The 27,057-nt window shown below is 44.6% G+C and overlaps 4 protein-coding genes across 4 annotated transcripts in view; 3 read left to right on the top strand and 1 right to left on the bottom strand.

Annotated features, from left to right (window-relative positions):
- The window catches only part of LOC143416657 (uncharacterized), a 376,067-nt gene that overhangs the window by 122,794 nt on the left and 226,216 nt on the right, over positions 1–27,057 (top strand). The window lies entirely within an intron of this gene.
- The window catches only part of LOC106676470 (uncharacterized), a 234,236-nt gene that overhangs the window by 65,313 nt on the left and 141,866 nt on the right, over positions 1–27,057 (top strand). The window lies entirely within an intron of this gene.
- On the top strand, positions 295–27,057 carry LOC101481830 (uncharacterized). The gene is made up of 6 exons (XM_014413159.4): positions 295–351; positions 7,708–7,742; positions 10,059–10,100; positions 10,597–12,027; positions 13,550–15,253; positions 25,213–27,057. Exons 3-6 carry the CDS (start codon positions 10,090–10,092, stop codon positions 26,405–26,407), a joined length of 4,341 nt encoding a protein of 1,446 aa, XP_014268645.3. The 5' UTR covers positions 295–351; positions 7,708–7,742; positions 10,059–10,089; the 3' UTR covers positions 26,408–27,057.
- Positions 1,889–4,782, bottom strand: LOC143414649 (uncharacterized). The gene is made up of 4 exons (XM_076879450.1): positions 4,556–4,782; positions 3,514–3,662; positions 2,646–2,810; positions 1,889–2,568 (listed from the first exon to the last, which is right to left on the bottom strand). Exons 2-4 carry the CDS (start codon positions 3,568–3,570, stop codon positions 2,401–2,403), a joined length of 390 nt encoding a protein of 129 aa, XP_076735565.1. The 5' UTR covers positions 3,571–3,662; positions 4,556–4,782; the 3' UTR covers positions 1,889–2,400.

The raw sequence follows: 27,057 nt of genomic DNA, 5'->3' as shown, positions 1-27,057 counted from the left end.
GTTTTCATGATGTTTGCCTGCAACCAGTTAAATCAAGCTCGCGTTTCGTTCAACCTGCAAGTCCTCTCTCTGCGTCTGCTTCTCGGTCCGGCTTCACAAAGATCGGCGTGCCCTGCCGTGATAGTACCACCTGACCATTATAGACCCAGCGGACATCTGTGACACCAACAGTGTGAAATCACATTCATTCTAAAACAAAGTGCTCTTAATGTGAAAATCTACTTCCTCCCCCTCCCACCGGTGCTGAGTTTCACGTGGAGTCCCGCCTCCTTCCAGGAAGCAGCTCACCTGTGTGTCTGTGTTTAGTCTCAAGCTGTGGAGTGGAGCTTGTTGTTGGTGTGAGAAGAAACTGTAAGTTTGCTTTGTTTCCTCCTTTAACAGTTTGTCTTTAGGAACTTTAGGACCAGAATGTGAAGTGAGACATGTTTATTTACGTAACATTAAACAAATCAGATGTATGATCTGAATTTGAGTGTAATGAAACAAACTCTCAATATGTGATAGTGTTTTTATAGCTGTATTAAATAACAAGTTGTTACTGTTGATGCTTCACAAAAGATGGTAAAAATGGCCTGTATTTGTATAGCGCTTTACTAGTCCCTAAGGACCCCAAAGCGCTTTACATATCAGTCATTCACACACTGGTGATGGCAGCTACATTGTAGCCACAGCCACCCTGGGGCGCACTGACAGAGGTGCCCCAGGGTGATCATGTGTGCTGCAAACTGAAACTATGTTGCGTGCAGTGACTAGTTTTTCTAGTTTGAACTTCCGTAACGAATCTTTCCTTTGCTGAAAACATAATTTAAGGCAGCTTTGTTTCTTAAACTTTGTGTTCTTCTTTCTTGGGTTCCCCTCAATAAGCAGCCCAGGACCAGAAACATGTGAGGTTCAGCTCCGAGATCCATAAACAGATCACATTGTTTTTTATCTGAAAGCTTAAATCAGATTCAACACGAGTTACATCTTGAAGTGTGTTCTCTATATCAGAGAAAAGAGAGCTGATAAACATGTTTTCATATTAGTGTCATGTTTCGGCTGTGTACAGGCAGGAGACGGACCCAAACGCAAAACTCACGACAACGAAATTAAACTCAAAAAGCTGCTTTATTGCAGAATGGCATGGAAAACTAATCTGGGACACGGGTAAACTGAAACACAGCCATGAGTGAGACTACGACACTGACAAAGAGAAACACAGAGCTTAAATAAACAGAGGGATAATGAGGGAATGAGACAAAGGAGAGCACAGCTGGGAGTAATCAGGCTGGACCAGCCAAGGGAAGCAAAACTAGAAACACTCACATGAGACATGGACCTTCAAAGTAAAACAGGAAACACACTGACTGAACTCTAAACATGCAAACTTAACAGCAACTGAGAAGACAGAACATAGGAACCTGAAACATGGTACAAAAAGGCCACAGTAGACACAACATTGAACACTGTATATTACACTTGTGTAATATTACAAAGCCAAAGAACTAAACCTATGATAACCATAACTGAAATCTAGGGAAACAAGAAACAGTACAACAAAGGACTCAAAACATAATCCATAATATAAAAACATAGGAAGCCTAATAAGCTTAAACATACACTATAAACATCAAAAGAACTAAAACTCAAAACACTGGGTCATAGGACCCAGGATCGTGACAATTAGCACCTGTAGGTTCTCTAGCACACTCAGAAAAATAAAGGTGCCAACTGGAACCAAAAGTGGTTCTTTAGACTGATGCCATAGAAGAATTTTTTTTGGTGCCACAAAGAACCTTTCAAACAATTGTTCTTTGAAGAACCATTTCTTTCAGTGGTTCTTTGGGGCACCTTTAATGGTTTTTTAAAGAACCATTTTTAAAAAGGTCCTTCAAATGGTTCTTTTAAAGAACCTTTTTTCAAAATAAAATGCATCATAAATTGAATTTGAGTAGGGTAATATAAATACGAGCAGAGCATAGACATGTATTAATGGTTTGTCATTTTGTAGTTACCAAAAGACAAAAAGGCATTTTAACCCTCAGCACAACATCACTACTAATACATGTCACATATTAGTGTTTTAAACAGTAATAATTAAATATATTTGCTATACTATAAATAAATATATATAAATACTATAGCTACAGATAACACAACAATACATGTATTGTTTAATTAATAAAACATCAGAAAGTGATAAAACACATTAGAAATAGCAATAGCTTCATAACAGACCAATAAATCAACACATTTTCATCAGCAGATGTTTGCATGTTCAGTAAAAATATTTCAACAACAAGTTTATGATTAAAATGATCAATGAACTTCAGCCTTACGCCATGTAATGTACGTTTCATGTTGTACTCATGGTCCTTTGTTAGTCCAGTTTAGGATAATGTCTCTGACGTATGTATCATATCAAATATATGTCATATCAAAACAAGCCCACACCTGCAGTTGTTTCAGTTTTTCACTGGTGTTTCCTGTCAGCTGGTCAACCTCACTCAGGCGGACATCCATATCAGCCAACCAAACGACAAGTTCCTCCCTTTGTGCTTCAAACCCCTCCCACTCTGAGACAAGGAGCTGAAAGAGAGAGAAAAGGGTCAATTATAAAGAAGAGAGAAAAGTGAAACCCTCCTCAGAAGGTCTGACTCGCATACCTGCAGTTGACCTGTGATGGACTCCAGTTTGGCGTTCACGTCATCCCTCGTCGATGCCAACAGCCGAGTCTGCAGGGTGCCCTGGAAGAGCTGAGTTAATGTTCCACTCCTCCTGGTCAGGCTCTCCAGCTGGATGAGCCGAGGTCTCCCCTCTCGCCGCTGCCTCTGAACACAGAAACACAAATTGCATCTGAAGCAGGAGGTGCAGATTTTTTTTTGCTATTCTTTTCTAAATGCAGGCTAGATCACGTGGAGGTATTTGGAAAACTTTTTTGGCCAGTGGACGACTGTTGTCTTGCAGAAAGTCAAATCAAACATATGCGATACACAATCAATTCACAAGAACACATTATAAAAAATAAGTCCAGTTCTTGCCTGATTTCAAGTGAATTCTGCATCAAAACAGGGTGACAGAAGTAAAACGAGTGCACAAAGCCTCACTTTGTACAAGCCTGCTATTACAGTTCTCCTCTATGCAGACGACTTTCCTGTTTTCAAGGCACAACTTGGATCTGCTGTACGAATCTTATGGATACACACTAAATGAAACAATAGTGTGCATGACTCCAGATCCTGATCCCTCATCCTAATATGGTCCCAACATAGCAACAGCAATAAAGCAGATGCTGAGGCTAAAAAAATACAAAGTCCATAAACCAATGGCTGACATGGGTTTTATCATAAGGGTGATAAATATACAGATTTCAGTCTGTCTTAGAGATTTGATGTTCATTTACCTGCAGATGCACTATATGTACCTGCTCCATGGTTTTTCACAACATTTTGCACATCACTATTTAATACAGGAAGTAGGTGAACTAAAACTAGTCATCTTTCTTTGTGAGAGGACCATATTAATGAAACCAACCTCAATGACATCATAGGGATCCCTAAAGATGCTCCTGCTGCTTCTCTTCCTCCTCATCCTAAGCTTCCTTCTCCTTGTCCTCGCCTTCCATCCAATTGTAATTCAACCTAATTGTGTTTCTCCCCCTCCTCTTCCTCATTTTGTTGGAGCTGTGAACACAATTAATGTGAATCTGGATTAATTTGTGCAAACAAGAAAAATCTACAGCTTTTTGGTCAGAGGTGCTCTTGTGATTTAAGCCGGGTAGAGTAGATTTATGTGTTGATGCTACCTGCTTCAGCTCTGGCTGCTGAGTGATATTTACACCCTGGCTGGATTACAAACTTTAACCATGTGCTGAACTTTGGCCCAGCGTTGATACCTCTTGTTAGTATAACGACCTCTTCTTAGCTTGTATGTATGATGGTGGATAAATGAAATATACAAAAAAATTAACTATATTACAAAAGAACATTAGCTTGGAAACATCAAATGACCGGAGCATAACTTGTCAACTAGTCCGAAACTAAGTTATGCAGGAACAGTCAAAGACACCTTCTCATGTCACATTTCTATATAATTCGATTAGACAATAAAGAGTTATCTAATCTAATTATTCATTCAAAACACTTATGCATAGCTGCATTTTATACAGCTCATACAGAATTCAAAGTACAGGTTCATGTGAGTATTTAATGTACGGCTCAGATCTACAGAGTTTCTAGAGCAGACACAGAGCTCACGTCACAAAAGGCTTCAGGCGCCATTTTAGTGACTTTAACAATATATTAAATTTTAATTTCGGTCTAGCTGACATTAGGTTATGTACGCAGCACGCAATTGAACCACATATTTTAGAAGCCAAAGGTTCACATTAGCTGGGAGCAGCTTCACTTAATTATAACAGTGGTTTTGTTAGGAAAACAGTTGGATACCAAATTGCGCTGACGTCAACGGCTAACGTATCTAGCTAATCGCTACTGTTAGCACAACATTAACAACAAGCTACAATGACGAGTAACAAAAACAAAACAGTAATAAGGTTTTAATGAAAATGTTTTACCTTTTCCAACAGTCCCAGAATCCACAGCTTCAAAGTCCAGCAGGTACTGAAGACTGTTATCCGTTTCACTGTCACCGTCCGTGAGAAAGTGTTTTTTTCCCCCGAAAGTCAAGGCCCGCCGCTCGCGCACTCTGTCTGCGCATGCGCATCCCAACGACTGACCCCCTCCGTCCGCTCCCGGGAGGTTATAGTTGACGTGTTCTGACGTCACTCTCTCTCTCTCTCTCTCTCTCTCTCTCTCATTTATTTGGCTCGAAACACATTAACAAATTGCTCAGTGATGAACAACTACTGTTACGTTCTAGGTCTAGGCGTGCCCTGAACGCAACAAAACATTGGCCCACTCACACTCCACCCAAGCAAGAACACAAACAACAATCTGTTTTAAAATGCTAAGCAGCCATTTATTTGCTTCAGCAGTGAGCAGTGCCAAAACTAACAAACAAAACTCCCTAATGGTCCCTACGCTTTCCTACCCAAACTGAAAACCAAACAAAAGACAATTCCCTTACCTAACTCGCTGCATGAAAAACAGGAGAAAACTTAAAAATGGCTTCTCACGCCTACTAGGCTGCTGCAGTGAACAATATATACAAGGTGGGAAAAATACTCAATTGCTACTTTACAAATCTATTTACAGCTATTTACAAAACTACGATACCAACACCACAATGATCACAACCCATGACAAACTGAACCACAGGGCTTAAATACATAGAGGGAGCAATCAGGGAATGGACAACAGGAGGGAAACACAGCTGGGGCAAATCAGAACTGATGAGACAAGGAAGCGTAAACTGAACACACTGAGATAAGACAGAACTTCAAAGTAAAACAGGAAACACATAACAGTCACGCCTAACACAAAACACTGACAACGAAGAGAGGAAGGCTGAAGCGGTCCCTCGGACCTTCCAGCGAATGGACGAGCCCCCATTTATGCTACACCCCAGCCCAGGGAAAACTGGCATGCAACATAAGGAAAATAAAAATAAGGAAGAATGCCCCCCCCACTCTCTGCTCTTAAGAAGGACGAACCAACAAAAAACAGCTACCACGGATTTCACAACAGCCAGTCAGTTTATTGAGTCCCAAAAGGTAGCAGGCATCAGGGTGAGCATGGCCAAAACAACAAACAAAAACTCTAGAAATTAGTGATGGTCCGCTTGAAGCTGAAGCTCCGGTGCGTGTGTCAAAAAAACCAACACACTGCTTCAGAAGCTCTGTGTCGAAGCTTGATTCGTTTGGCCAGAGTCACGTGATCAGTGACGTCAGAGCTTCAGTTAGAGCCTTCGGTACCTGATTCAATGGTTTATAAGTAAGCGAATCATTCGCGGGATTTGTGGAGTGTTTTGATGGTGACAGATAGCGAACCACTGATCATTCCACTGAGAGATTTGGAGCCAGCGAGGAATAGAGGAGGTTCTGTTGGGTGGGAGGATTTTGAGTTGATTTTTGGCAATCGGAGGGTTTTCCAGCTTTGTGTTCTGGCCGTTTGCTTTTGTTTTGTGCGTGTTTATTATATCTGAAAACGGGAAAAAGGTAAAATGTCAAAAATCTGCTTCCATAATATAAATATCATTAAATAACTTTAGAAAAACTTCCACTTGACTCTTTACGTGTAATGTTGTAAAAATATATTTTTTATTGTGTAATTAATCTGAAAATGGGGCCCAGGTAGACTGTATAACTGCATCTCTACCAGTTTCTCTGCAATGCAGCCTCCTCTGTGCCATGTGAAGGGATGTCCCTTAAGGCAGGAGAAATTATCTCCACGAAAAGGAACAGGTTCGGCCATCGCACACTAGAACAAATTCTCTTTTTAAATAAAAATGAAAAAGGGTTACCGTCAATGCATCATGATTTTAATTTGCAAGTTCATAAGCATTTTGCTTTTCCATTTCACAATCAATTCTACCCCCAGGTCAAAAATATGTCTGGGAAAATTTACTTAATATAATATTATTTATAAATACACCCCTCCGGCGATTAAATGCATACCTGCATGGAGGCAAGACCTCACAGCAGAAGCATACTCCATAATGTGTTTTACATTATTATATGTATATATATGTAACGTGGTATTTTTCAATTATTATATTTACCAACATCAAGAAGTCACAAGCAAAGAAAGACCACACCATGGTGCATATCTAAACAAGGAGAGTTTACTGGTCAAAACTATTTATTAAACAAATAAAACACATTTTCTTAACCACCAAAAAATACACGTTCAAAGCAACACGCCGGAGGCCCAATATCAGACAGGATTCCACTCTGTAGAGTGAGTGGGCAATCATAATGAAGCGGTTGGTTCTATTTTGTGGATTCAAGCTGCTCTTCATATTTTTGGCCACCAGATGTCACCAGAGAGGACTGTGTTGAAAAGCTTCGAGTAATGAACCGTTTTTCAATACAAGCTTCAATACTTCAGAAAGCTTCATTTGGCCATCACTACTAGAAATGAAATGCAGCTGGCTTACCTTCACAGAAAACCCCAAACGAAAATTACAGGTGTCTTACCTGCCTCCCTAACCAAAAACAGGAGAAAAGGTTGCCAAAGAAAAATGGCTTCTCACCCCTACAGCTACCGAGTAAGAAAAAGTATCGACAACTATTTACAACACAGGGGGACAATCACGACCATGACAAACTGAAACACAGGGCTTAAATACATAGAGGGAGCAATCAAGGAGTGGACAACAGGAGGGAAACACAGCTGGGGCAAATCAGAACTGACGAGACAAGGAAGCGTAAACTGAACACACTGAGATAAGACAGACCTTCAAAGTAAAACAGGAAACACATAACAGTCACGCCTAACACAAAACACTGACAACATTGGATCGTAACACTACTCAGATCATTTACCTAAGCAGTGTACATTCTGTTGTGTAATTGTTATTTACTTGTATTATATAATTTGACTTTACATACTGCTGGGTGGTTTGTAAAGTTTACAATAACTAGTATTATCATTATGCTATATTTTCAAAAATATATAATAATCTCAAAAGTAATGCCTTGGAGTAGAAAATAGTAATGCTTTAATAAAATTTAAAACTAAAGTACAGTATTTGAATGTGTGTATTGTGTCTACTGTTTGTTAACTCACCATATTCATAAGAACAATGGATGTTCTTATGTTTCAGGTACATGGGCCAGACGTGGCCGTCAAAAAGGCCAGGTGGGTCTGTTTGTTAACTCACCATATTCAGTTTGCAGGGTTAGGGGTGTGTGTGTGTGGGGGGGTTAGGGTCTTTAGGCTTTCACCCCACCCCTGCCACCAGTATAATTTTTAAGCAAATATTTCTAACTTTTATTTGAATATTCAGTTTCCTACCATCTTCTCTTAAAGGGTAATTGCCAGGTAATCCGCCCTCCCCCTTCGCACACACATGCACACAAAGAAAACACACAGTATAATTCACAGCCTCGTTATGGTGAATAAATATTTATGCCATTTACACCATCAAGCTTAGATTGCTAAGGATGAAGAACTTTTTGTTCTTTAAAGAACCATTTGTAATAGCTGAAGAACCATCCACAAAATAAAAAGGTTCTTTGACGTATGATGGTTCTTTAAAGAACCATGAAGACTTCTGAAGAACCATTTAAGAACCATAATTTTTCTGAGTGCATATCGAGACTATCTCTCCATACTAGAGCTGGGCGATATATCGAGTTTTTAAAAAATATCGATATATTTTTATACGAGATATAAGCTGTGACAATATCCTTTATATCGATATAGTCTATGTTACGTTATAATTATAGTTGTGGAGCCGCAAGTTTGCCTCTCTTTCGTCCACTTTCGTCTTTACGCAACGTTACTTGGCCTCGCCCCTCCTTCACTGAACACAACTCCCCCTCCTCCCCCATCGCTTCACCTGCAGGAAGCGACAACATGGACACGGCAAATCTCCGTTAGCGAGTTACTGCGCATCGCCCCGTGCGTGGGGCTGGATGGCGTCAACGTGTTAGCTAGCTAACCACGCTAACAAGCTAACCACGCTAACGCCATGCAGCCCAGAGGTGCTGCACGGCCTAAAATCCTTTCATTCTCTCAAAAGTTGACAGCGCGCCTTTTGTATGAATTCTGGTTGTGCTTGATGGCCTAAAACCGATTTTATGTGGAACACGGCGCTCAGCAATCTGTCAAAAATGTTTTAGTACGACTTTGGTAAGCTACGGAGCTGCACCGCTTGATGGATTGTCGGAGCATTACGGCTGAGCCTCGCGGAGTGATACGTACTGTGCTTCAACGTAATATTACCCTACTGTGTATAAGGACCATAAATGGCACCTGTTAAGAGACGTGGTTACGAAGAGGATTTCAAACTCCAGCCTGTCAGTCACACAGTAGAAGTTGGGAACAGAGCAGCTATGAAATCTGTCTCTTTGTTATTATGCTCAGTGTCTTTTAGTTTACATTTTGATCGTGGCGTGTGGATATTCTTTAAGACACTCCAGCACCCCCGGTTACATCCCACAGCGCATGTATCAAACAGCTGTGCAGACGTGACACCGGTGATCGTTTGATCTCCACTTGTGTTGTGTGTGTGTGAGTGCTTTGCGTTGAGAGTGCTGTATGTTTGTGCGTCCGTCAGGCGCATGTTCCGGCATAGTCTGTGGGCGGTGCCTCACCCCTTTCCCCAGTAGCCCCGGTATTCCCCTGCTAGCCTCGGCACTCCCCAGGTAGCCCCGGTATTCCCCTGGTGTGCCCTGCTATCCCTTAGCTTGGTTCCCCTTAGCTGGCCCTTAGCTTTCCCCTTGGTTGGTGTCCCTTCCCCGGTTTATCGCCTCAAAATAGGCTTGTGCACCGGTCGGACCACGCTGTGCGGCTGTGCACTAGCAAGTAGTTCGGCTACAGTGTGCCAACACAGCAGGGACACGGCTTCAGCGTTCAAGCATACGCTGTCGTCTGGGCTCTGTGCAGCTCGGCTGCTATGTATGTGAACACAGAGGAAATACGTCTCCAAAAGTTGATTCTGTTCATCTGGACGTAGCGTTTTGTGGGAGAGACGTTTCGTCACTCATCCAAGTGATTTCTTCAGTCTCACCTGACTGCAGGTTTCACCAATCTTATAAACAGTACAATTTGCATAATGACTGAATGACATAATGACTATGTTTGCCAAAAGCACAGCAACGCAAACAAGAGCAGAACTCACCAGGCTAGTATCGATCCTATACCGAGTACAATCAATATTTGGATCAGTCTGCCCACCACTAACATTAAACAGTGGTGACAGATGGCCCCGCCCCTCCCTGTGCATGATTCTGATGAAGGTTTCTCTGTAAAAGGGAGTTTTTCCTTCCCACTGTCACCAAGTACTTATTCATAGGGGTTGTCTGATTGCCAAGACTTTCTCCAGAACACTGTAGGGTCTTTACGGTATAACACACAGAAGATGATTTAGTGATATATTAATAAACCTGAATTGATTTTTTTTCCTAGGATGTTTGCTTAGATTGATTTTCTCTTGTATTTTTTTTCCAGGTGTCATCACATATGTTTAATCCTCATTATCATGGCAACACAGTGAGTAGCACCAACCTAAGTAATTTAAACAAGTGAAGTAATCATGAGCTCTATACTCTACACATAATGGGGCACAGATGAATGTGTTACGCAATTATTAGGTGCAAATGTTTGGGGAATTTTTTTATTTTTTTGAATAAAAAAGGTTGTTTTCTTTCCTTTTCTTTTGCTTTCTTGCTTCTAATGCTGATGCTGTCAGACATGATAACTGTGTATTAACTGTAGAAATAATAATGCATTCATATCAGTGGAACATTTACAGTGAGAGAATTCTTGATTTCATTTATTGGTAGCGTACACTACAGTGAGAGTTCATACATGGACACATTAACACAGCAGAAAAGTAAACTGAACAGCAGCTGAGACTTTAACTGATGTTATGAGGAAAAGGATGAAAAATCATTCTCCATATTTGAGAAGCCAAGTTTCAAAGTCTGAACCTTCAGCAGAAAAATTCTGACAGAACACAAAACACTTGTGTAAAATATCTCTGCAGGAAATATGAGAGCATCATCTCCAAGAGTGATCAGAGATCTGATGGACCTCCTGCTGTCTACCAGCTGAGACCAAAGAAACAGAAGTTTGGAACAAGAATGACTGTTGGAGAAAAAAATCCAAACAAGACAAACAGAACCATCTTACTGTTGGGAGAAACAGGAGCAGGAAAATCCACACTGATCAATGCTCTGCTCAACTACACCATGGGAGTGAAGTGGGAGGATAGAGTCTGGTTTACGATCGCAGAGGAGGAGAGAAGAAGTCAGACATCAGATGTGATGGTGTACGAGATCTTTGGTTTTGAAGATGAAACTCTGCCCTACTCTCTGACCATCATCGATACTCCTGGATATGGAGACACCAGAGGGACTGAACATGATGACATCATCAGTCACAGATTGTTGGACTTGTTTCAATCAGATGATGGAGTCCATGAAGTTCATGCAGTGGGTCTGGTGATGAAGGCGAGTGAAAATCGACTGGGTGACCGACTGCTGTATGTCTTTGATTCAGTGATGTCTCTGTTTGGAAAAAACTTGGAGAAAAACATTGTAGCTCTGATCACACACTCAGATGGAAGCAGACCTAAAAACCCTCTTCAAGCTCTTGAAGATTGGAATATTAAATGTGCCAAAAAAGGGAAGAATCAGCCAGTTTACTTCCTGTTTGATAACTGCCAGCTTGAAGATGAGGAAGAAGAATTTCTGAAACTAAATTTTGAAAGATCAGAGAGAGGAGTGAGAGAGTTCACAGCCTTCCTGAAAGAAAGTACACCTGTGCAGCCAGAGGCAACTCCTGAAGTGTTAAAGGAAAGAATCAGACTGACAGCCTGCATCCAAAACCTGCAAGAAAGAATCAGATTCACTGAAGTGAAACAGAGAGAGATGAAACAGACTCGGGAAGCTCTGCAGAAGAATGAAGTGGTCACTCCATGTGTTGTTTTTAAACATAAAGAACCTATCAGAGCAGAGACGTGTGGGCCGGGTTTGAAAGCAGCTGTCAGCTGTACAGTCTGTGAGGAGAACTGTCACTATCCTGGATGCACGGTGCCCTTAAATCACTGTGAGGTCTTTAGAGATGGTCTCTGCACGTCATGCACCAACAAGTGTCCTGCATCAGTGCATGTGAAAGAAAAGAGGAGATATGTGACCAGGATAAGGAGAGGTCAGAAAAATGAACCACCAGCAGAAGACAAGGATGTTTATTTATTTGGAAAGGAAATGAAACTGCTGGCAGCAGAGAAGTCCCAGTTCCTGGACGAGTCCTACCAGCATGCTGTCAGACTGGAGGAAATCGCTCTGAAAGCTGATTCAGCATCCACTGTTGTCCACTTGGACTTCCTGATTGAGAAGATGAAGCAGAAAGGAGACACAGAGAAGGTCCAGAAACTGGAGGAGATGAGAAGGAGAGAGGATGAAGAAGCACTGTGGTATGTCAAACTGAGAGCACTTACAGAACAATGACTGTAGTTTATAATTATTATTAAAATATGTAATTCATTTAAATTTTAATTACAGTAATTATAAATAATTGGTATTTTTGTTTCAAAAGTATATGATAATTATGAGAGAAAGGGTACAGATTATTATCAATGTTGAATCCTTTTTCGAACACATCAGTGTTTCTCTTAGCGTGACACTATTCAATTCAATTCAATTCAATTTTATTTATATAGCGCCAAATCACAACATAAGTCGCCTCAAGGCGCTTCATAGATACAGAGAAAAACCCAACAATCATATGACCCCCTATGAGCAAGCACTTTGGCAACAGTGGGAAGGAAAAACTCCCTTTTAACAGGAAGAAACCTCCGGCAGAACCAGGCTCAGGGAGGGGCGGGGCCATCTGCTGTGATTGGTTGGGGTGAGAGAAGGAAGACAGGATAAAGACATGCTGTGGAAGAGAGACAGAGGTTAATAACAGATATGATTCAATGCAGAGAGGTCTGTTAACACATAGTGAGTGAGAAAGGTGACTGGAAAGGAAAAACGCAATGCATCATGGGAATCCCCCGGCAGCCTACATCTATTGCAGCATAACTAAGGGAGGATTCAGGGTCACCTGGTCCAGCCCTAACTATATGCTTTAGCAAAAAGGAAAGTTTGAAGCCTAATCTTAAAAGTAGAGATAGTGTCTGTCTCCTGAATCCAAACTGGAAGCTGGTTCCACAGAAGAGGGGCCTGAAAACTGAAGGCTCTGCCTCCCATTCTACTTTTAAATACTCTAGGAACAACAAGTAGGCCTGCAGAGCGAGAGCGAAGTGCTCTAATAGGGTGATATGGTCCTACAAGGTCATTAAGATAAGATGGGCCTGATTATTTAAGACCTTGTATGTGAGGAGCAGGATTTTGAATTCAATTCTGGATTTAACAGGAAGCCAATGAAGGGAAGCCAAAACAGGAGAAATCTGCTCTCTCTTTCTAGTCCCTGTCAGGACTCTTGCTGCAGCATTTTGGATTAGCTGAAGGCTTTTCAGCGAGTTTTTTGGACATCCTGATAATAATGAATTACAGACAGAAAGCTGATTTTCATGGCTGGATTTGAAGGCTAGCTATAGAAATCTATTTTTTCTCAGATTGATTCCAGTTTCTTTATGTGTTTTGTGTGAACATGGAAAAAAAGACCAATAAAGACAAATTAACATCAGGTCGAAAGGAAGGAGAATTACAATAAAATCAATAATTTAGTCCTTCCATTCGTCCATTTTCTGACATTTATCTGTGTCTGTGTCATCGAGGACAGTAGAGGTGCACAGACCTCGCTCTCCCCAGTCTCCTCCTCTAATCTATCCAAGCCGGCCCAGAGACAGCATGTCCTGGGTCTTCTCCAGGGTGATGTCCCAAACACGTCACCTTGTTTATTTTGATATGGAGGAGTAACAGCTCTGCAGTCCCTCCCATTGACCATGTTCATAATGTTTACATGTGTACTGAAGAATTTCTGCTTTTTAGGATTAGTGAACCCATGAAGACATCACATGAAGACATCATCTCAAATAGTTTTCTCATCAGTTCAGGACCTCCTGCTGTCTGTCAGCTGAGACCACAGAAACAGAAGTTCGGATCTCTGACAAGAATGACTGTTGGAGAAAAAAATCCAAACAAGACAAACAGAACCATCTTACTGGTGGGAGAAACAGGAGCAGGAAAATCCACACTGATCAACGCTCTGGTCAACTACACCATGGGAGTGAAGTGGGAGGATGAAGTCTGGTTTACGATGGTAGAGGAGGAGGAGAAGAAGAGTCAATCAGAAGGACAGACAGAAAGTCAATCAGAAGGACAGACAGAAAGTCAGACATCAGATGTGATGGTGTACGAGCTCTTTGGTTTTGAAGGTGAAACTCTGCCCTATTCTTTGACCATCATCGATACTCCTGGTTATAGAGACACCAGAGGGATCGAACATGATGACATCATCAGTCACAGATTGTTGGACTTGTTTGGATCAGATGATGGAGTCCATGAAGTTCATGCAGTGGGTCTGGTGATGAAGGCGAGTGAAAATCGACTGGGTGACCGACTGAAGTATGTCTTTGATTCAGTGATGTCTCTGTTTGGAAAAAACATGGAAAAAAACATTGTAGCTCTGATCACACACTCAAATGGAAGCAGACCTGAAAACCCTCTTCAAGCTCTTGAAGTTGGAAATATTAAATGTGCCAAAAAAGGGAAGAAGCAGCCAGTTTACTTCCTGTTTGATAACTGCCAGCATGAAGAGCGAATGGAGGAAAACACAATTTCAAAAAATACATGGGAACTCACACAGAAAAACATGGATCAGTTCACAGACTTCTTAGAAAAATCTAGTCCTCAAAAACTGATGACAACAGTTGAAGTGTTAAATGAACGGATAAGACTGAAAGCCTCCATCCAAAACCTGAAAGAGAGGATAGAGTTTATTGACCTGAAACAGACAGAAATCAGACAGATTCAAGAAGCTCTGAGAATCCAAGAAATTATAAATAAACATGAAGTAGAGATGAAGAAAATTAAGGAATTCACTGTAGAAGTTGATGAGCCCTATAAAGATAAACAACCTATTGATGGTGGGCAGAGATTGTTGTTTTTTTACAGAGGAGCTGTCTGCTGTACAGTCTGTGAGGAGAACTGTCACTATCCTGGATGCACAATGGCCTGGAAACCTGCACACTGTAAAGTCATGAAAGGAGGTCGCTGCACTGTTTGTACCAACAAGTGTCCTGCATCAGATCATGTGAAAGAAAAGTGGAGATATGTGACCAAGACAAGGAGGGTAATGAAGACGAATGAAGAAATGAAAAAGCAGTATGAGAAGAATGAGCTAGAATGTGCGCTGGGGAGGAGTCGATTACAAACTCTTACAAAGGAAGTGAATGACCTAACAGCAGCTGATTCATCTCTGAACAAAGAAGAAATGCAGCAGAAAAATGAAGACCATCAAAAAGAAAGTGAGAAGAAGTGTACCCTGTTAGAAAATCTTGAAAAGGAAATTATCCAACTGACAGCCGAGAAGTCACAGTTCCTGGACGAGTCCTACCAACATGTTGTCAGACTGGAGCAGATCGCTCTGAAAGCTGATTCAGCATCCACTACTGTCCACTTGGACTTCCTGATTGAGAAGATGAAGCAGAAAGGAGACAGAAAGAAGGTCAAGAAACTGGAGAAGTTGAAAAGGTGAGTGGACGAAGGAATCAAAGCAGCACAAGTATGTGAACCTGAGAGCACTTACAGAATAGTGACTGTAGTTTATAATTATTATTAAAATATATAATTAATTTACATTTTAATTACAGTAATTATAAATAATTGGTATTTTCATTTTAAAGGTTTATGATAATTTTTAGAGAAAGTGTACAGATTATTATCAATGTTGAATCCTTTTTCAAACACATTAGTGAAAGTTTGTCCTGGGTTTATATCACTCTCTGCATTCAAACAGTTTCTTCTGTCAGCGTGACACAAGACTAATGAACTACGTCTGTGAAGGTTCTCAGTCGTCCAGGTCAACGTAGTCTAAGAAGCTTGGAAAGAAAAGCGTCGGGACTTCTTTAAGTTGCTTGAAGACGTTCACTTCTCATCATATCACATTTATTTGTATAGCACATTTAAAGACCAAAGTACACCAAAGTGCTTTCCAGTAAAACCATGATGCAGATAAAATCACAATAGAAAATATAAATTACAGATATAAAATAATTACATAATATAAATGCAGAGCCAGATGAAAATCACACTAATTAGCTTTGAATGCCAGGTTAAACAAGTACGTATTTAGACGAGATTTAAAAAGATTGAATAGAATCTGATGTGCGAATGTCAAGAGGGAGATTATTATATAATTTGGGTGCGGTAATGGCAAAGGCACGTCTCCTCTGGTCTTCAGCCGAGACCCAGGTTGCACTAAGAGCAGCTGACCTGATGTTCTCTAGCATATCGAGACTATCTCTCCACACCGTTACATATTCCATATGTACGGGGTACGACCCCCTTGTTCGTGGCGTGTGGATATTTCTTTACGACACTCCGGCCCACCTGGCTACGCCCCACAGCTACGTATAAAACAGCTGTGCAGACGTGACACCGGTGATCGTTGATCTCCACTTGTTGTGTGTGTGTGCGAAAGAGTGCTTACCTTGAGAGTACTGTGTGTGTGCGTCTCTTGGAGCGTGCTTCGGCATCCTCCGTGGGCAATGTATTTCTCCCTTCTAGGTCCCCTGGTAGCCCCGGTATTCCCCTGGTAGCCCCGGTATTCCCTTGGTGTCTCCGGTCCCCTGGTGTCCCCGGCCTGTTGGTCCGGCTGTTGACTAGCTGCGGCCCGCTCTCCTTGGCCTCTCTTGCGCGGAGGCTCGGCGCTCGGAGCGGGTGCTGTCGCCTGGGCACCGGGTAGCTTAGCCTGTGGGCTCGCGGCGGCGGCTTGCTGTGTGACTACTGTCAGCTGGGCTGCTGTGTTGCTTAATCCCGGTGGGGATACGGCTTAGAATCGCTATCGTGTGCTGTCGGCTAGGCTGCTGTGGGGCATACCGCGGGGGGGGAAGCCGCTTCGGCGTGCTGGCGTGCGCTGTCGGCTGGGCTACTGTGACGGCATAACACATAGGGGTAAATGGTCACACGAAGTAAACAGCTTCAGTGTTGCTATCGGCTAGCTGCTGTAGCGCACTACACAGGGATCACGCGGCTCGGCATTGCTGTTACGCCATCGCCTGCTCGCTCGGCTGTGCTGCGGCTGTGTGCATAAACGCCGTCAGCAGAGGCTGTGTCCCACTCTTCCCTGACAGTGAGGTGTGTAAGGAAGATCGCTTACCTGCCCTGCGGGAATAAACAGTGGGTTTGGGTTTCAGGCTAGGGCGGCTAACTGCTCGCACTTCCCCGTTGGTGTATGGCCCCGCCCCTTGCTAGCCACGCTGTGTGGCGGGCCACGCCTCCCCGACTTGCCTTGAGTGTGGCATTCCTATGCCTTTGGAGGATGGGCACGAGCACTGTGTGCTGTGTCTGGGTCCTGAGCATGCTATGCTGGCTAGGGAAGCCTCTGCCTCGTGCATGAATTGTTTTATTCTGCCCGAACGGACTAGGGAAGCTCGTGCTAGGTTTTTTTCTGTCAAGCGGCCTGCACCTCCCTCATCTCAGGCCTCTCAGGCGCAGGTGCGGAAGATAGCTGCTGCTGACATAGAATCTGGTCCAGCAGCTCCATGGGCCGGGTCCCCTTCTTCGTTTGTCGACCTGCCAGGCCCCTCCCATGCCTTTCCCTCCTGTGGCCCCGCCACTGAGCCTGTGCCGTTGAATGTGGACTATGGGGAGGCGGACGTTGACGAGGCCTCCGTCCTCTCCTCCGATGCCTCCCCCCTGTCTCCCGAGGTGCCCCCTGCTGGTTCCCCTGGCACAGTCTGGCCAGTTGAGTTTCTTTCAGCTTTTGGAAAGAGCGTGCCGGGCACTTGAGCTGTCCCTCCCTGAGGTGCCGGTCTCAGCGCCTTCTCGATTTGATGACGCTTCACGGCCTCAGCGCTCCTTATCTCAGGTGCCGCTGCTGCCTGATTTTCAGGACCTGGTTTGCGCACAGTTTGAGGCCCCCGCGTCCCTGCGCCGTTGGTCCCCTGCCTGTAAGTGCTTTTCGGCCATGCATGGCCAGGAGCGCATTGCCTGTGGGCCCCTTCCCCCGGTTTATCCGTCCCTGGCCCCCCTGGTTGCCCCTTCGGGCTCCCTCCTGGGGCGGGCTGCGTGCCCTAATAGGGATGTGAAAACCATGGACAGCCTCTTGGCTCAGCAGCATAGGTCTATGGCGACCCAAGACTGCCTGTCTAATTTGTCGGCCATATTGTCGCTTCATCTGCGGCATTTGGCCCGTCGATTGCAGGCTACCTCGGGTGATCTGGAGGGCGTGGGTGAGTTGCTGTCCTCGTCCTCTCTCCTAGCTTCGCTCAAGAAACATCAGGCTATTGCTACGGGCTCTTCCTTGGCTGCTTTTTGGGTGGCGCGTTGCCATCTCTGGCTGTCTCAGTCCCGGCTCCGTTCGGATGACCAGGATTACCTCATGAGGCTCCCGGTCGACCCTGCGGCCATGTTTGGCCCCGGTGCGGCTCTGCTCCTCCAGCAGGCTACGGAGACTCACCGTGCTACGCAGGAGATGTCGCGGGGCTTCCGCAAGCGTCCGGTCAGGGTAGGGCGGGCTCGTGCTTCTGTGCCTCCGCCTGGCCCTGCTGCTCCTACTTGGGGTCCTGAAGATCTCCGTACCCAGCTGGAGGCCTTTCGTAGGCGTGGCAGCCGCGCTCAGGCTTGGAGAGGGGGCCAGGGTGCCAAGAGCCAGTCGTCCTCCGGCCCCCCTCGTGATCGTGGCTCAAGAGTTGGGAGTTCGCCTTGTAATTGGAAGGTTTCCGGTTCGAGCCCCGGCTTGGACAGTCTCGGCCGTTGTGTCCTTGGGCAAGACACTTCACCCGTTGCCTACTGGTGGTGGTCAGATTGCCCGGTGGCGCCAGTGTCCGGCAGCCTCGCCTCTGTCAGTGCGCCCCAGGGTGGCTGTGGCTACAATGTAGCTTGCCATCACCAGTGTGTGAATGTGTGTGTGAATGGGTGGATGACTGGATATGTAAAGCGCTTTGGGGTCCTTAGGGACTAGTAAAAGCGCTATATAAATACAGGCCATTTACCATTTTTTACCATTCCTGATGTTTCCATGGGCCAGGCCGCCCTGCCCGCCTCCCTGGCTACAGAACAGCGCAGGGTTGCCTGGTCGGCCCTGGGGGCGGACCCTTGGGTGGTATCTACCATGACCCAGGGTTATCGCCTTCAGTTTTGCCGCAGACCTCCCCTGACTTCCACTCCAACCTTCACCTCCGTGGCCGACCCGGGTCAGGGCTGGGTGCTGCGGGAGGAACTGGGGTCCCTTCTATCGAAGGGCGCCATACGGGAGGTGGACGCCAGGGACCACTGGGTGGGGTTCTTCTCCCGTTACTTTTTGGTCCCAAAGCGGGATGGGGGTCTCTGTGCCATTCTGGACCTCAGGGGCCTCATTCGCTATCTCCAACCCCTGAAGTGCAAGATGCCCACAGTCCCCAGGGTGCGTCAGGCCATCGCTGCGGGGGACTGGCCACCATCGACCTGAAGGACGCCTACTTCCATATCCCTATCTGGCAGGGTCACTGGCGGTTCCTCAGGTTTGGGTTCGAGGGGCGGATCTTCGAGTTCCGCGTCCTCCCCTTTGGCATTTCCCTGGCGCCCCGTACCTTTACCAGGTGCATGGATGCTGCCCTTGCTCCTATGAGGCTGCAGGGCGTCAGGGTTCTCAATTATTTGGACGACTGGCTTATCTGCGCTTCCTCGGACGAACAGTGTCGCAGCCATGTTGCCCTGTTGGTCTAGCATATTCAGGCTCTGGGACTACGCCTGAATCTCAAGAAGTCCAGGTTGGAGCCGACCCAAACCACCACCTTTCTGGGCATGTCCCTCGACTCTGTCAAGGCCTTGGTCTCCCTGATGGCAGATCGCCAGAGGGTCCTCAGTGCGTGCCTGGCCTCCTTCAGCCTCCACTCTCGGGTGCGCTGGGGACTGTGTCTCCGCCTCATGGGCCTGATGGCTGCTACAGTGCAGGTGGTCCCATTGGCTCTCCTGCACATGAGACCGGTTCAGCGTTGCCTGCTGTCTCTCGGCCTCTGCCATCCACCGTGCTGGTTTCCCGGGGCCTGGCCCGGGCCCTGCGGTGGTGGAGGGACCCTGTCAATCTCCGACAGGGTCAGGCGATGGGTCCTGTGACTCGCCGGCTGGTGGTCTTCTCAGACGCCTCCCCAGTCGGCTGGGGGGCGGTCCACGAAGGTTGCGGGGTCAGCGGGTGCTGGTCGGGCCCATGGTTGTCCCAACACATCAATGTCCTGGAGTTGCGAGCCGCTTTCCTGGCACTTCAGCTTTTTTCGCCTCGGCTGTGGGGGTTTCACGTTATTGTCCGGACAGACAGCACCGTGGCAGCTGCCTATATCAACCGCCATGGCGGGTTGGGCTCTCCTCCCCTCTGCAACATGGCCACCAGACTGTGGTTGTGGGCCCACCCCAGGTTTCTGCGGCTACCGCTGGGGATTGTACGCCGCCTGGTGCGCGGCCCACGGGCAGGACCCCCATGGCGCGATGGTGGACGTCATCCTGAGCTTCCTGCAGTCCCAGCTGGAGGCTGGCAGGGCCGCCGCCACATTGCGTGGCCTGGTGGCTGCCATTAAGGCTGTTCACCTTGGTCGCTCAGCCATTAGTGACGCCGATGCCGTCTTGATTTCCCTATTCCTGAGAGGCACCTGTTGCCTCACGGCTCGTGCGCCGGGGTCCGCAGTCCCCCCCGGGATATGGACCTGGTCCTTGGTGCCCTTGTGCACCCTGCCTTCGAACCTCTGCATGAAGCTGGGTTGAAGTGGCTGTCGCTCAAGACCGCTTTTCTCCTCGCTATTACATCTGCTAGACGAATCAGCGAGCTGCAGGCCCTGTCGGTCCATCGTGACTGTTGCAGATGGCTACCGGACGGTCAAGGGGTGGTCCTTCGGCCTAACCCTGCCTTCCTGCCTAAGTCCCTCTCCGATTTTCACCTCTCCCAGTCGGTTGAGCTGCGGTCAGCCCCCACTGACGGTCTGGATCGGGAGGCGGCACAGCGTCTCCAGGCCCTGTGCCCCATTCATGTACTGGCGCCGTACATTGCTCGTACTCAGCCGTTTCGTTCCACGGACCAACTGTTCGTCTCGTTCCATCCTGGGTTGCTTTGCAGGCCCCTATCCAAGCCCCGGTTGTCCCACTGGGTCGTGGAGGCCATCCGCCAGGCTTATGCCTCGGCCGGTGTCCCTCTCACCTTGGGCGTTCGGGCCCATTCTACGCGTAGTGTGGCCACTTCCTGGGCTTTGTGGAGAGGCGCCTCCCTCTCCACTGTCTGTGAGGCAGCGACGTGCTCCTCGGCCTCCACCTTCACGCGGTTCTACCGCTTGAATGTCGCGGGGTGTCTTACAGAGTTACCCCGTACATATGGAATATGTAACGGTGTGGAGAGATAGTCTCTCACTAAGAGAACCAAGGTTACAACGTAACCGTACGTTCTCTAGCATATCGAGACTCTCTCCACCGTGAGGCCACACGGAGACGCGTTTCGATCAAACGATCACCTGTGTCACTTCTGCACAGCTGTTTTATACGTAGCTGTGGGGCATAGCCGGGTGGGCCAGAGTGTCTTAAAGAAATATCCACACGCCACGACCAAGGGTGTCGTACCCCGTACATATGGAATATGTAACGGTGTGGAGAGAAAGTCTCTCACTAAGAGAACCAAGGTTACAACGTAACCGTACAATCTTAGTGCTCTCTTAGGGCTATACAGACAAAGGAGATCCGCTAAGTAATCAGTTGCCATATTATTTAGGATTTTATAAGTAAAAAATAAGATTTTAAAATCGATTCGATATTTGATAGGAAGCCAGTGTAAGTTAGCTAGAACATGGGTGATGAAATCATACCTGCTAGTGCCAGTTCAGCAACGTTATTAAATCCAGTTCTTTGTATTCTTTACGGCAAAGAAAGACACGGCTCAAAGTGGTCTAACTCAAAAAATTATCTTTAATTTTACATTTTCCGGAAAATGGAGACTGAGCACACACAGAAATGCCAGCTCAGGTCTGGGGCATTAGGAGCCTGTCTCGCTATATATTTTGCAGCACGTCACCCATAGTTTCGATACAAACAAACCCTTATATGGAACAAGTTCCTCCTTTTGTCTGGCTTCCTGTATTTATTAATATGCTTGTACAGCTCTACACTAACTTCCTGTTTTTCAGTCTGGCTGAGCACTTAGTTTGTGAGTCAAAAGTAGACTTGCTTTACAAGCTTCATTATTAAAGTACATAAAACAATAAAATCAGAAAATAAGCACTAAGAATATATATTTAAATCTCAACAATGTGCTGCGGCATGTTGGTCCAACTGCAATCACTGAAGGAGGGAAGATTGGAGGCCCAAGTAAAGAGTTACAATAATCTAGTAATAATCTAGGTTTAGCCTTAGAAATTTGGCGTGGTTGATGAAAGCTAGTTTTTACCACAGTAGACACCTGTTTATCCAGTTTGAAGGAACTGTCCATAAAAACTCCAAGATTCCTAACAGCATCAGTGAGGTGAATAGCAACAGGCCCAAGTGTACCAGTTAGTTGTCCCAGAGGCATATTTATATCAACAACAATAATTTCCATCTTCTTTTCATTCAGAGTAAGAGACTTACATGATAGCCAGTCTTTGAAATCCCTCAAACAATAAAACAGAGGATGTGGTGAAGATGAAACATCCCCGGACAAGTGGAGATAGATTTGAATATCATCAGCATCACAATGAAATGAGACATTGTGTTTTTCAAAAATGGAGCCCAAGGGCAACATGTACAGGGAGAACAACACAGGACCCAGCACCGAGCCTTGAGGCACACCACAGCCAAAAGGGGCAAAACAAGAGGAATATTTTCCCATCGTGACAGAGAATGACCTCTCAGAAAAATATGATTTAAACCATGAAAGAACATTTCCTCTAAGGCCAACTACATGTTCTAACCTTGCCAAAAGAATCTCATGGTCAACTGTATCAAAGGCTGAAGTCAGATCTAAGACTGCAGAGCGCCCAGAGTCAGCGATTAGAAGAAGGTCATTGAAAACTCTTAGTAGGGTAGTTTCAGTACATTGATGCAGTTTAAATCTGGACTGGAATTTATCACTGATACCGTTTATCTCGGAATGGGTCTGTAGTTGTTGAAGCACTGCTTTCTCTAAAATTTTTGACATAAAAGGTAGTTTAGAAATTGGCTTGTAATTTGTGAGAACATTATGATCAAGGCTGCTTTTCTTGATAACAGGTTGCGCCACTGGAGGAGTTGTACTTACATCTTATGCCATCAGCTTGTCCTCGGTCACAGTTTCCTTCCACATATAGCTTTGCAAAAACCGCATAAAAAGCGCTTGCAGGAATAAAAACACAATATTCCAGAAACACGCTTTGCCGATCCGATCAGCTGTTCGTAACACTTCCTACGTCCATCAGCGTGAACGGTCACATGTCCGCCATGACCTGGCCGAAACCGGAAGTGTCGTCATTTTGCGGAAATGTAGTTTTTTACCATCAGGGCCTCCTGAGGCTATACTTGTGTTTATAAAAGTTATGTTTGACTTTATGACTTTGTGTCGTTTCTGGGATGCTTAGGACTCATATTGCACTGCTGGAAATAGTTTATTTTGATGCATATGCTGTTATTTAGCAAATTTGCATTATAATATTTATTTTCGTTTTCCCTGCAGTATATGAAAATTGGTGTGTTTCAAAAATAAAACTATGAAGACACTCAAAATAAGTTTCCTGTGGTGGGAAACTATTTTGTGCAACTTTTTTGTATTTACAGTTTTGAGGGATAAGCCTCTTAAATTTCTCTAACTAGAAATATATGTTAAAAAAACCAAAACGATTTTAAATATTTTTGTAGTTTATTGCACTTTTTTGTAATTTATGTAAGTAGTATGCACTTAATGCATGCATATTATTAAAATTTGGGCTATAATGGTTGTATTGATGTATAGCAACTTGAAATGCTCCCAAAAATGGCTCCACAGCATGTAAAAATATAATATAAGCTCTGGCGGACTTGGTTCTATGGTAGCTCTTAAAGGGTTAATCACTGTGTAGAGCAGGGGTGTCAAACTCCAGGCCTCGAGAGCCGGTGTCCTGCAGGTTTTGGATAACATCCTGGGTCAACACACCTGAATCAAATGATTAGTTCATTACCAGTCTTCTGGAGAACTGCAAGGCACGTTGAGGAGGTCATTTAGCCATTTAAATCAGTTGTGTTGGATCAAGGACACATCTAAAACCTGCAGGACACCGGCCCTCGAGGCCTGGAGTTCGACACCTGTGGTGTAGAGGCTAAGCTTGAAGCCACTGAGGTGTCCATTAATGGGGGGTTGGCGGGATGTCACAGGTATGCATGCAATTCAAAAAACAGTCCAATAACTCCACAGTGTACTTATCTTGTCCTTTTAGTCTTTATTCTAACACAACTTTACCATAACAGTGCAGCGGTCACAAACTGTTTGCCTTCCTACCCTGAACAACACACCTGATGCTGATTATGTGCATCTACCTTAAAAGGTCCGCCTCACAACATATGTGAATGTTAAAATCACCAGAAATAAGAACACGATCATAATTTACCCTGAGGTACCCCTGAGCAAGGTACCATCCCTACACACTGCTCCCCGGGCAACCACATGACTGTCATGTCAACCCAGTCAAAGGATGAAGAAACAATTATATTTGTTCAGCGTGTGAATTACAAGTGAAGAAATAAAAATTAGAGCTTGCTTCTGTTTAGTGGACAGTGTACAGTCAGCCTCCCCAGTCTAATAAAGAGTTGCAGTGTGACAACTAGTGCTTTGGGAGAGCAGACAGAAAAAAACCAATCTAGATGGAAAAAAGAAAAAAAGTTTTAATTTTATGTAATTTTGATGCTGAGCAGAAAAGGTTCGGCTCACTTTTCGATGTTAAACAGTAACCTGTTCGAAATGTTTACATGTGTACTGAAGACTTCTGTTTCCAACTTGTACAGAGTGCTGCAGCTCGCCTTTTGACTCGTGTGAAGAAACACCAACATATTACTCTGGCGCTTGCTTCTCTTCATTGGCTTCCAGTGTGTTTTAGAATTAAATTCAAAATCTTACTTTTGACTTATAAAGTGCTAAATGGCCAGGCACCAGACTATTTGTCTTACCTATTGCAGCTTTATACGCCCTCTAGAGCCCTTCGATCAAGCGATCACCTGCTCCTTACCTCACATAAGTCTAGGATGGTTCATAGAGGAAATCGGGCATTTGCGGTTGTGGCACCGAACATGTGGAATGATCTTCCTCTCCACATTAGAAAGGCCCCAACTGTTACTCTTTTTAAATCGCATCTTAAAACATATTTTTTTACTCTGGCTTTCGAAACTGTTTGAGAGTTACCAATTCTTTTATCCTAATTTTCTTTGAATTTCCTTACCTGTTGTTGTCAATGTCATTGTTTAATTGTTATTTTGTACAGCACTTTGGTCAGCTCCCTGTTGTTATTAAATGTGCTTTATAAATACAGAAATAAAATGAAATGTTCTTTTCTGTGCAGGATCAGTTTGACCTCATCACCACATGAAGACATCATCTCAAAAAGTTTTCTCATCAGTTCAGGACCTCCTGCTGTCTACCAGCTGAGACCACAGAAACAGAAGTTTGGATCTCTGACAAGAATCACTGTTGGAGAAAAAAATCCAGATGAGACAAACAGAACCATCTTACTGGTGGGAGAAACAGGAGCAGGAAAATCTACTCTGATCAACGCTCTGCTCAACTACACCATGGGAGTGAAGTGGGAGGATGAAGTCTGGTTTATGATCGCAGAGGAGGAGAGAAGAAGTCAGACATCAGATGTGATGGTGTACGAGATCTTTGGTTTTGAAGATGAAACTCTGCCCTACTCTCTGACCATCATCGATACTCCTGGTTATAGAGACACCAGAGGGATCGAACATGATGACATCATCAGTCACAGATTGTTGGACTTGTTTGGATCAGATGATGGAGTCCATGAAGTTCATGCAGTGGGTCTGGTGATGAAGGCGAGTGAGAATCGACTGGGTGACCGACTGAAGTATGTCTTTGATTCAGTGATGTCTCTGTTTGGAAAAAACATGGAGAAAAACATCGTAGCTCTGATCACACACTCAGATGCAAGCAGACCTAAAAACCCTCTTCAAGCTCTTGAAGATTGGAATATTAAATGTGCCAAAAAAGGGAAGAATCAGCCAGTTTACTTCCTGTTTGATAACTGCCAGCATGAAGAGCGAATGGAGGAAAACACAATTTCAAAAAATACATGGGAACTCACACAGAAAAACATGGATCAGTTCACAGACTTCTTAGAAAAATCTAGTCCTCAAAAACTGATGACAACAGTTGAAGTGTTAAATGAACGGATAAGACTGAAAGCCTCCATCCAAAACCTGAAAGAGAGAATCAAGCTGGCTGAAGTGAAACAGAGAGAAACCAGAAACATGAAAGAAGCCCTGAAACAGGCAGGAAATAAAATGGACATTAAGAAAATATTGAGTCTTTCAGAAAATCTTGAAAATGAAATGAAACAGCTGACAGCCGAGAAGTCGCGGTTCCTGGACGAGTCCTACCAGCATGCTGTCAGACTGGAGCAGATCGCTCTGAAAGCTGATTCCGCATCCACTATGGTCCACTTGGACTTCCTGATTGAGAAGATGAAGCAGAAAGGAGACACAGAGAAGGTCCAGAAACTGGAGGAGATGAGAAGATGAGTGGACGAAGGAGCCAAAGCACATGTTGGTACGAGCTTCAACGAACTCCATCAGCTGTCAGAAACATTGGGAGATCCTTCCCCTGCTGTCAAACAAGTAAAGAAGCATCAGGCAGCAGTGTAGATGCTTTTCCCGATACTCTCTATACTACATGTTCAGATGCACGCCACATGTTTGTTTGTTCTTTCTAACAGATGGCACATTACTATTAATAAACACCAGTTATTTATTGATTACTGATCAGCACTGACATCTCTACTCAGAGAGAGCTTCATAATGTTTTCATGTTAAGGAGAAGTGACAGTGCCTCAGTGTTTGTGTCAGGAAGAGCAGTTTTATGCATCTGACATCAAGTCTGTACCAAATACAACATGTGGCTCCAGATGTTTGTCACCATCCTGGGTCATGTGACCCAGCATTAAGCGTTTATTGTTGTATTTGTGATTTCTTAGGTATATTTAAAGGATGTTAAATTTTAGTATTATTAACAGGTTGCCTTTCAGTCTAGTTTAGGTTATTCTATGTATTCTTAGTTATGAGTCTGTTGGTAGTATATTACATGGTCTGTCTTGTCCTCAGTGTTTCAGTATGTCTGTGTCTAAATCCCCCTTTTCAAGTGTGGGATTATAATATTATTTTATGCCATGTTA

Source organism: Maylandia zebra, linkage group LG3 (genome assembly GCF_041146795.1).
Source record: "Maylandia zebra isolate NMK-2024a linkage group LG3, Mzebra_GT3a, whole genome shotgun sequence".
NCBI classification, from domain to species: Eukaryota; Metazoa; Chordata; class Actinopteri; order Cichliformes; family Cichlidae; genus Maylandia; species Maylandia zebra.
This window is presented reverse-complemented; position numbering and strand designations above follow the sequence as displayed.